Here is a 10,994-nt window from a genome sequence, read left to right on the forward strand (position 1 = left end):
AAAGAACAATACTAGTAGTCAAACAAACCGACCGCCTCCAGAAAGGCGATAGCTGCCGCTGTTCACGTAAGAGCAAATCATCCTTCTGGTCTCGCCAAAGACGCACAGTCTTCTTGTCGATCTTGTACTTCTTCGAATTCTTGAGGTCTCCAACTCCTTGACCACACTGAGCTTCTCTTCGACGGTAAACTTGCGCTTCTTCATCACGACTTCAAATTGCCAATGACTGCAACAGCGCTCAAGAAAACGACGAGAGGTGAAGCTCTAGACACACGGATAGTGACACTCGTGCAGGATTTCTGCAGGTGTACATGTAGGAGGATCAAATCGTGTTTTCAACACCATTTAATGTTTAACACACCAAATCGAGGTTTTTCTTCAGGGTTATTTTGAGCATCACCAAAGCTCGGCAACCAAGAAGACGACAGCGATCTCTAAGGCAGCAGCGCAGCACGCGGAGAGCCATGGCGGAGAAGGACGAGAAGGTGGGCGTGGGTCTGTCCTCTACGGGGCAGTTCGACCAGAATATCTACGGCTCCAGCGACCGCTTCGCCGGTTATAGCGCGACGGTCACGGAGGAAGGAGATGAGGAAGAGCAGGAACAGCGTGCGGAAGACCATCACTCTCGCGCCAAGAAGGCGCAGGCCAACGACGGGCTCATCGACGACAGCTACGACCCATTCGCCGAGGCTCGCGAGGCCAATGGATCAGGTCTCGTGAACACGCGCATCGTGGACCGCGAGAACGCGTACCGCAAGCGGCGGTTTGAGCGCATGCTGTCTCCCGAGCGCGGCGACGCCTTTGGAGACAAGACACCGGCTCGCAGCTACAAGGAGATCATGCACACGCAGCAATTGGAACAGGAACGCGCCGAGGTGGTGCGTAAGATCCAGCAGAAACGCGAGGAACAGGAGCAGCAACAGAAGCAGCAGGGCCAAGAGCCGCAAGATGTGGACGCCACACCAAAGAGACGGCGTAAGCGGATGCGCTGGGATCAGGAAGCTCCAGAGAAGACAGATGGAGAGAGCCAATCCGAGTGGGACACGGCGTCCGAGAGCTCGGCCAGTTCTGTGGCTGCTACACCCACACGAACGGCGTCAAGATGGGATGCCACGCCAGTCGCGGGATCGGTGGGCGCCACACCAGGACGGAAGAACCGCTGGGATGAAACACCAGTGGCAAGCAGTGGATCCTCCAAATGGGACGCCACGCCTGTAAATTTAGGCGGCGTGACTCCGGCAGGTACAGGGAAGCGCTCGCGGTGGGATGAGACCCCCGTTTCTGGCCCGAATGACATGGCTACACCTGGAAAGAGTGTACAGATGACACCTGGAGGATCCATGGCGGCGGATATTATGAGTGGAACGTTGACGCCCGAACTGGCACAGCGTTTGCGTTGGGAAAGAGAGATTGAAGAGCGTAACCGACCCATGACGGACGAGGAGCTGGACGCGCTGTTCCCTGCAACAGGATACAAGATTCTTGACCCGCCTGCGTCGTATGTGCCTATTCGAACGCCATCACGGAAGCTGTTGGCTACTCCTACACCGATGGGACAGACTCCGGGCTTCGCGATGCAGGCCACTCCCGCGCGTGAAGACTATGGCGTGCCTGTCGGTACACCGTCGGGTGGCGATGGTACTATGCCGTTTATTAAGCCAGAGGACTACCAGTACTTTGGTAAGCTAATGGATGAGGTGGATGAAGAAAACTTGGACCCCGAGGCTGCCAAGGAGCGGAAGATTATGCGCTTGCTACTCAAGATCAAGAACGGCACACCGCCACAACGTAAAACAGCGCTGCGTCAGCTTACAGATAAGGCGCGCGAGTTCGGTGCAGGAGCATTGTTCAACCAGATCTTGCCATTGCTTATGGCTCCCACACTTGAAGACCAAGAGCGCCACTTGCTGGTCAAGGTGATTGACCGTGTGCTGTATAAGCTTGATGACCTTGTTCGTCCTTACGTACACAAGATCCTAGTGGTGATTGAGCCCCTACTGATTGATGAAGACTATTATGCTCGCGTAGAAGGCCGTGAGATCATCTCAAACCTTGCGAAGGCTGCTGGACTGGCGACTATGATCTCGACCATGCGCCCAGATATCGATATTGATGATGAATACGTTCGTAACACGACGGCACGTGCCTTTGCAGTGGTGGCATCTGCACTGGGTATTCCGGCCTTGCTGCCTTTCTTGAAGGCCGTTTGTCAGTCGCGAAAGTCATGGCAAGCTCGACACACTGGTATTAAGATCGTACAGCAGGTGGCGATTCTAATGGGTTGCGCTGTGTTGCCGCACCTCAAGCATCTCGTGGAGATTATCGAGCACGGTCTTGAAGACGACCAAAAGGTGCGCACGATCACAGCTCTGGCCCTTGCTGCTCTCGCTGAGGCAGCGCATCCGTACGGTATTGAGTCGTTTGATTCGGTGCTGCGACCGTTGTGGCGCGGAACTAGAAAGCACCACGGCAAGGGTTTGGCGGCGTTTCTGAAGGCTATTGGCTTCATTATCCCTCTCATGGACGCCCAGTATGCCAATTACTACACGGTTGAAGTGATGGAGATCTTGATTCGCGAGTTCCAGTCGCCAGATGAGGAAATGAAGAAGATTGTGCTGAAGGTGGTCAAGCAGTGTGTCTCTACTGATGGCGTAGAAGCTTCGTACGTCAAAGAAAAGATTTTGCCAGAGTTTTTCCGTCACTTCTGGGTTCGACGCATGGCGCTGGACCGACGCAACTACCGTCAGCTCGTGGAGACAACAGTGGAACTCGCAAATAATGTTGGTGCTAGCGAGATTATCTCTCGCGTGGTGGATGACCTAAAGGATGAGAGCGAGCCGTATCGTCGCATGGTGATGGAAGCGATCCAGAAGATTATCTCGAATTTGGGCGCCACAGACATTGGAACTGATCTTGAAGAGAAGCTCATTGATGGCATTCTGTATGCTTTCCAGGAACAAACGTCCGATGATACGTTCGTGATGCTCAACGGCTTTGGCATTGTGGTCAATGCTCTTGGAATCCGCGCCAAGAACTATTTGCCGCAGATTTGTGGTACTATCAAGTGGCGGCTGAATAACAAGCCAGCTAAGGTTCGCATGCAGGCAGCTGACCTGATCAACCGAATTGCTGTGGTCATGAAGACGTGTGACCAGGAACCACTGATGGGACATATGGGTGTTGTTCTGTACGAGTATCTTGGAGAAGAGTATCCTGAAGTGCTGGGTAGCATTCTGGGAGCTCTCAAAGCCATCGTGAACGTGATTGGCATGAGCAAAATGACCCCACCGATCAAAGATCTACTGCCACGACTTACTCCAATCCTGAAAAATCGCCATGAAAAAGTGCAAGAGAATTGTATCGACCTCGTTGGACGCATTGCTGACCGAGGTGCGGACATGGTATCAGCTCGAGAGTGGATGCGTATCTGTTTCGAACTGCTGGATATGCTGAAGGCGCATAAGAAGGGCATTCGTCGTGCCGCAGTCAACACATTCGGATACATTGCCAAAGCTATTGGTCCTCAGGACGTGCTGCATACATTGCTGAACAATTTGAAGGTCCAAGAACGACAGAATCGTGTGTGTACAACTGTAGCCATTGCTATTGTGGCCGAGACGTGTTCGCCGTTCACGGTGGTTCCAGCTCTTATGAACGAATACCGCGTACCCGAGTTGAATGTGCAGAACGGTGTGTTAAAGGCGTTCTCGTTCATGTTCGAGTACATTGGCGAAATGGGCAAGGACTACATCTACGCGGTGGCTCCACTGCTACAGGACGCGCTGATGGACCGCGACTTAGTGCATCGTCAAACGGCCTGCACAACAGTAAAGCATTTGGCGTTGGGTGTTGCTGGCTTGGGCTGCGAGGATGCGCTGGTGCACCTGCTCAACTTCGTGTGGCCAAACATTTTCGAAACGTCTCCGCACGTGATCAACGCCGTGTTTGAGGCCGTGGAAGGCTGTCGTGTGGCTCTGGGACCGCACGTGATCCTGCAATACGTTCTACAAGGTCTCTTCCACCCGGCCCGCCGCGTGCGCGAGGTGTACTGGAAGATCTACAACTCTCTGTACATGTATGCACAGGACGGCCTGACGCCTGCCTACCCGGTGCTGGAGGACGACGGCGTGAACTCGTACAACCGCACCTACCTGGAACTCTGCATCTAGGCTGCATTAGCCTATTCAAGTAATTTGCCAAACGAAACAAGATATCTCCGATGGCCAGCTGATCTTCTGGTGGATGGCAGTGCGATCCAAGCAGCTTTGTCATCGTGCAGTATAGGACCACCAGGATAATATATTCGCAAGCGTTTGGCTGCTGTAGTTGAGGCCTACTGTTTCATTTTTTTTTAAAACATGGCTGCAGTTTAGAATCCTGGCGTTGACGTTCTAGGTTCTTGACTACAAGTTCCGAACATCGAAGTGTTCATTAGTGCGGATGCAAAGTTAGTTGGCTTTCCGTCCGTCGTCTGATAACAGCACTGGATACCCTCGTTTTGGGCTGATCGCGCCTTCAATTTGCCTGCGAAATTAGTGTGTCATCTGATTCCATAGCCAACCATCTGCTTCTATGCAAACGCCGCCTATACAAAAGCCAACATACGGTTTTAGTCAGTGACAAACATCACCCAAGCGCACTCGGCAGAGTCAGTTGCCAATTCGTCGTCTCCGGCACACGTCTTCTCCGGCGTCTTCATCACCAGAGCCTCCCCCCTCGCCATGCTGCGCTGTCTGGTCCTAGTGCTGCTGTCGCCGCTGATTTTGGCCGTCCAGCCGCGCGATTTCCGCGTGCCACCAGTGGATTTCACGCAACTTTCAAGCGCCCCAAACAATGCGCACAATTTCGACCTGCTTGCCAAACTGCAGGAAAACGGCATCATCGCGTTGCAAAATGTACCCAATTTCGCCAGTCTGCGGCAAGAATACCTTCGCACTGCGGCAACTTGCGCCGTGCAAGCCCAGAAAAAAGGTGCCGAGTTCCTCCTGCATCGGCAACTGAGAGATGGCACCGATCGCTACACCGTGAGTCTCGAGTCTGGTCGCCAGCTGACGGAAACTTTGGACCAAAGTGCCGAACTGCTGGCAGTTTGCCCCGAGTACGTGGAAATCCACGCTGCTTTCAGCGCTGCGGTGGAATTGGCAGTTGCAAATGTGGGAACAGCTCTCGATGCAACGCAAAAGTTCCATGTTACAGCCGAGCAGGGCGCCGTGGCCATGACGGCCCGGAAACTACTAGAGGAGTCGGTGCACTTGGACCATTTCCACGCCTACGAAGCTGCTCAGGACATGCGAAGACTGGAAAAAGATTCGGAAATCAATGTTGCCGACATGTCATTGGAGTTGCATACTGACAACGGACTCATGATCGCCATGAGTTCACCTGCGTATTTCGAGGTGTCAAGCGCTGGCGAATTGCAACTCAGAAACACTCAGGGTGAAGATGCGGGTTTGTTCATCCAGACGGCAAAAGGCGCAATTGTTCGCCCCGTGTTGCAACCGGACGAACTCATTTTGATGTTGGGCTCTGGAATTGACGACTGGATTAAAACTTCTCCGCCTCTGCACTCGGTGTTGCATGGCATGCGATACCCACGAACCGTCAGTTTGGTCGATGGAGGTGGGCAAGGCAAAAAGTTGCTGCGCTCATGGTTTGGCAAAATGATTTTGCTCGAGTCGCATCAGATTATGGATAACACTGGCCTCACTTTCGGCCAGTACGCAAACCAGACTACTCGATATCTGGTACAACAAGAGGCGGAGGGCCAGACATTTGGTGCTGTTGCGTGTCCCCCGCAACGTCATTTGGCTGCGTCGGACAACAGTTGTTCACTTAAAACCTGCAAATTGAAAAGCACGGCGTCGGCGTCGGACCTGACGAAATCGTGCCAGATTACTTGCAACCACGATTCGGCCAGTGATGCGAAATTGTGTGAGCAATATTGTGACTGCGAAGACTCGACCAAAAGCGGAACTACCTGCTGGATGCTGTGTGTGGAGAATTTTTCGTCGGATGTGTGTCCCGGTGAACAGGAATGCAACAACGCCTCGACACAAGACAAATTGGCCATGACGTGTGTTGCTGGAACATCAGCTCCTTCCACGTCGGCACCTTCGACTACCGCCCCCACCAATGCAGGCACGACTGCGCCAGCTACTACATCTCCGAGCACTACGAGTCCTAGTACGACATCTCCGTCTTCTACTGGTACGTCGACTGAATCTCCAGCTACTACTGAGCCAACTACTACAGTGCCAGTCACTACACAGCCTGTGACAACCACAGCTCCGACGACGGGTTCTAACTCTGTGTCGTCTGCTGCAAATGCAGGTTCTGCTGCTGGGTCGACGAATGTTGGTGACGAAATAACGGCAGCTTCAGCTTCAAGTGGAACGTCGTCCTCACCTACTGCTTCTAGTGCTGATGGCATCTCCTCAGCTTCTACTTCGGGATCGGCGCCATCTTCGACTTCAGCTTCGTCTTCAGCTGCAAGTGTCATCCACGGTGCTATCTTCATGAACGGGGTCGCTGTGCTGGTGACCGCGTTCTTGTGCATCCAGTAAGAATGAGGAGCAAGGGCTATTTGTATTTTACATTTCCTTGGGTAGTCACTCACTTATCGAATGCATTGCCTTGTTCGTTTGAATTTGTCTCGCTTGACAAATTTCATTGCAAAAATTACGCAGATTGAAGCGAACACGAAGACAAACGTAGAAGTTGTGATGTCTGGAACATCGGGAGCGGTAGGGCAACTTGACAGCGTGCACGTGAGCCTTTCGGGTGGTTAACTTAATATCTACGCAAGGTAGGTATGTTAACACGCATTGCTAGTAACAGCCTGCACGGGCTTTCCGAAAGCCCTGTCAAGGGGAGGTTAGTAAGATCTTCTGCAATAAAAGTTGGCACACAAGTCACATATGCTGAGTCAGTATTACTGACAGTATACTGTTGTCAAATGATTAGCCCAACAACAGTTGGACAACGTCGATTCGATACAACCTGACATGTGAGTAGAACTTGTTCCCCCAAAAGCCTCTAAGTTGGCCAGAGTGGACATTTCAGTGAGCGACTGTGGCAAACTATCAATACGAAGTCGAATACACAACCGTTCAATTAACGCTGGTGTTAAGCTTTCGAAACATGTATAATAATCTTTGAATAATATTCAAAGTCTTTTTATTATATAAAGACTGGAATATGTTGTCTTTGGGCTTGCCTTTCAAACTAGCCAAAAAGTGCTGGCTGTCACAGGCAGTGCGTGTTAATATCAGACCGGTGTTCGCTATACGTCATATTGCATTGAATGCGTTGGTATTTTTTTTTACCCAGTTCGCACCTGCGAGGAGATGAATTACTTTGAGGAACAGGCATCCAGTCGTTTAGCAGATCAGTAAGCATCTCGATCGAGTCGCAACAGCTGTAGCAGTGGTCCACCGGGAATATACGAACACAAGCTCCCTCAGCTATAGTGGAGTGGGAGACTTGGAGAAGCTTTGGGTTTTTGGAAAGCTTTGCATAAGCAGCTTAATCGGCCAATTAATTCAACTCCCACTCGAAAACGTTTTTATCGACAACTCATGCTTGCCAGCAAATTGCATTGCAATAGCTTGGAGCATGGAAACTGCAGAATGAAGTCGCAGTGGATTACGAATGAAAACGTATACCGTAATACGACTTACTCACAGCAACTTTATTGATGAACTGTACGTTGTATTACTGTTAAACGCATAGTTAATAAGCATACCGTAATTCCACAAATCCTTAAGCTGCTAACTATCGCGTACAACTATACACAAATATGTAGAAATGCAGCTCCCAGCATAAGTAAAACTCTTCGTAAATTGTGCAGGAGCCAGTGGCTACTAAGGCAGCGAGGTGTCTCGAGCTCATTCCACAATCGTCTCTTACACGCACTTGCGACAACATCTAGCCATGCGCGTAATTTACTTTATGCTGCTGGCACTTGCTAGCTACAGCACAATTGCAGTAGCGGAGGCTTCTGGTGAGAATAAAAGCCTATCGATGGGCCCTTATCCCGTCAATGAAGACCACCGCTTCCTCAAAGGATCCAACAAGCTACGTGGGACAGATGAAGAGAGGGCTATCACGGTTCCCCGGTTTGACAAGTTGGCGTCATTGCTAAAGTTCGCAAGCTCCCCTCTGACGAAGCTGCTCAGCAAAAGACGACACGCCTTTGGGCTGGACGCTGCAGAGCTCTATACGGCGCTTGTCAAATTGCGCTATAAAAATACTCGAGCGTCGTGATCTAAAAAGCGGTATGTGTGGATTTGGATCGAGAGCGAAACAAAAGTCGTCGATTACTTCTGCTAATATGTTTTACCAGCTTTAGTTTTAATATCCACTTCAGGTGCATTGGTAACACTTGAAAATAAAAAAAAAACTTGACAGCTGAAACGGGAAATTTTCGTTTGTAGTTTTTGTTGCCGCTGAGTGTCAGTTTTAATCTCCGGTTGGTTGCTCCTCTGATTCCAAATACACGACAACGCAGGAATATTTACTGAATGTTTCGTAGAATCGCACTATTCGATTGCATGGAGGACAGGAATCGGAATAGGCAACCGGTATGTGGCGACAGACTAGTTGACGGAAGGAATCCAACTTCACCACTGTTTAAGGCACTTCGATGGGGATTGGATTTTGTACAGGCAGACGCTGGTTCGGACGCAGGGTCATATACAACTTGTAGATTGCGCTTGTCGTGTGATCCTTTACAGCTGCGCAGAGAATATTGCTTGACGTCTGGGGATCGTAGCCCATTTCAAGTTTGGCTGTGATATTTCTATCCCTCGCTTTTCTAAGCAGGCATTCTTTGCGGATATTGGCGTTTTCTATTAAACGTTTGACGCTAGTTGACATGATCTCCTACTCCCATGAAATGCGATTTTCCTAGAACTGGGAACCACGGTAGTTCTCTTCCCTTCGCGCTGCATTCACGCTTACCATTGGCTAATACTATACTTAGCTGACGCATGAAATTTATAAGATTACCAGGGTTTCGTTTTTTTTTTTAATACTATCTATTGTTGTATCGCTAGAAGATTCTATTAACCTTTTGTTTTGATCACTAATAGACCAAATAAATTGCCAGTTTTAATTCATGGAAAATCATACCACCTGTCACAGATACTTCCTGCAAAATAAATTGCAGAGAATTTGTAGTTACCCATCCCTGGAGATGCCCGGGAGATCCTCTGCTGTAAAATCCTTCACCACCTACCTGAATAATGGATGTTACGTGTAGTCAGAAGTGAATTCATATATTGCTCTTGCATTTAAAGTAAAACCTTTTATCTTATACCTGAAAGAACCCGAGGACAACTACTCTATCATTTATAGCAATACATAATATTACTCGAAGTAAGTAGCTGTCAGCAGGGGCGTAGCCAGACCCGAAATCTAAGAGGGGCACAATCAAAATTAGGGAATTTCTTGGGGCACTGAAATTAGACATTATAGGATTATTTTTCCTTTAAATTATTTGAGACAAAACTTTGCCCCCCCCACCTCCACCAAATCGGGTCTAGCTCCGCGACTGGCATCCCTTAAGGTTTCCAACAATTCTTCTGCGGATCAGATGCAGGATGTGTGAATACTTATGTCATTTTCATCTGCTGCTACTATAATATAGTATTATCAAGTACATGGGCAGGAGATGCGTTGACAAAAGACGTTGGTTTAACTCTTGAATAGAGGGTTCACTTTACTATATTACGAAGCTTATTTATAGGATGAGTTTATGCTACTTCTCAACGGCATGCGGTCGGCGAGTACGGCATTTAGCAAATTCAGACTCAAACTACCGTACTTCCCAGGACGAGAAATTCGAAACTTTCGGTCATTTTACAATCGATTCAAATGAAGCATATCTGCTTCGTTTTGGTGATCAACAACAGAACTAATAGCTACTATAGCCTTCTAAAGGCCGGCTTACGGCTACAAGTCGGTCCGCTAAAAGGGACTGCCCGATTGTATTACTATAGTACATCGGAGAAACTGTACGACCGTGGTCTTTCGAAGTGTCGAGCGTATAGTCGCACTTGAAGCATTCCCGCTTACATGAATTCTATCTTCTTTAAAATATCATTGCTATTCAATTTCAGAGCTTCTTCGTGCAAGGCATGGCTTTGTTTCACCCTTAAGCAACTTAGTAACTGGGTTTAATGAAAATCGAAACAAATGCGATTTCAAGTAGATTCATTTTTTTTTATAGAAATTTCAAAATATCGGCTCCATTACAGCCCGACAGCCTACTAGTCGAACTCACCTATTAAAATAGGTGAGTTCGACAAATTAGAATAGGTCTTCCAACTAAAAAAAGATATTATCTTTTTTTTAGTTGGAAGACCTATTCTAATTTCGGTACATAATATTATTATGTACCGACCAGATCTGAAAACCGTGCATGGTACAGAATATGATTTTCTGGATGTCCGCTAAGTTAGCGTTAGCGGCGCTAACATGAAAAAGGTATATTTGCGACTTTGGAGCTTTTTTTCACGGTAACTGGTACAATGGTAACTGAAAATAATTTCAGTAACGATTGTGTGGCGGCCAGCGATGATGGTGGATCAACGAACATTTCCTAAGAGATTACTTATTCAATTAACATAGCAGAAGCGCACAGGTTATCGTTCCATTCAACTCTCAGTAATGGTTGAAGTAGATCGTCCAGGCATCCAGGTTGTCGCATCCTCATGATTACGGTAAATACGAATCAACAGTCTAACGTAATGGCCCGTTGTATTAGTACGGCATATTACGGTGGAACTTGTAAACTTGAAGGCCAATTACACCTTTTTTAGGCCAAAATGAGAAATTCTCAGATCAAAACAAGAAATGCTCAGATCAAAACAAGAACCCTCGTCAAATACGATTTACAAATCCGTATCTGATATCATGGGGTTCCAGAATTCGAGAAGTCTAGAGGGCTCATGGGCACTTCAGTGGCAGAAACGCAGAAGCACCTCTCATTT

At 48.6% G+C, this 10,994-nt stretch overlaps 3 protein-coding genes across 5 annotated transcripts; all 3 read left to right on the forward strand.

Moving 5' to 3' along the window:
- Positions 1 to 370: 370 nt before the first annotated feature.
- Positions 371 to 4,417, forward strand: PPTG_09378 (splicing factor 3B subunit 1). The gene has a single exon (XM_008904378.1). It carries the CDS (start codon positions 465 to 467, stop codon positions 4,167 to 4,169), a length of 3,705 nt encoding a protein of 1,234 aa, XP_008902626.1. The 5' UTR covers positions 371 to 464; the 3' UTR covers positions 4,170 to 4,417.
- A 195-nt stretch (positions 4,418 to 4,612) lies between these two features.
- On the forward strand, positions 4,613 to 6,983 carry PPTG_09379 (hypothetical protein). Of its 3 annotated transcripts, XM_008904380.1 has the most exons (3): positions 4,613 to 6,207; positions 6,331 to 6,559; positions 6,687 to 6,983. In XM_008904380.1, exons 1-3 carry the CDS (start codon positions 4,722 to 4,724, stop codon positions 6,712 to 6,714), a joined length of 1,743 nt encoding a protein of 580 aa, XP_008902628.1. In that variant the 5' UTR covers positions 4,613 to 4,721; the 3' UTR covers positions 6,715 to 6,983. The 3 variants fall into 3 exon arrangements, with proteins under 3 accessions (XP_008902628.1, XP_008902627.1, XP_008902629.1); XM_008904379.1 differs by having other exon boundaries at positions 4,613 to 6,559; XM_008904381.1 differs by having other exon boundaries at positions 6,331 to 6,983.
- A 949-nt stretch (positions 6,984 to 7,932) lies between these two features.
- Positions 7,933 to 8,265, forward strand: PPTG_09380 (hypothetical protein; the record flags this gene model as incomplete). Its single annotated transcript, XM_008904382.1, has 1 exon — positions 7,933 to 8,265. The coding sequence occupies one exon, from the start codon at positions 7,933 to 7,935 to the stop codon at positions 8,263 to 8,265; it is 333 nt and encodes a 110-aa protein (XP_008902630.1).
- Positions 8,266 to 10,994: the final 2,729 nt, after the last annotated feature.

Source organism: Phytophthora parasitica, assembly GCF_000247585.1.
Source record: "Phytophthora parasitica INRA-310 unplaced genomic scaffold supercont2.18, whole genome shotgun sequence".
In the NCBI taxonomy this organism is placed as follows: domain Eukaryota; phylum Oomycota; class Peronosporomycetes; order Peronosporales; family Peronosporaceae; genus Phytophthora; species Phytophthora nicotianae.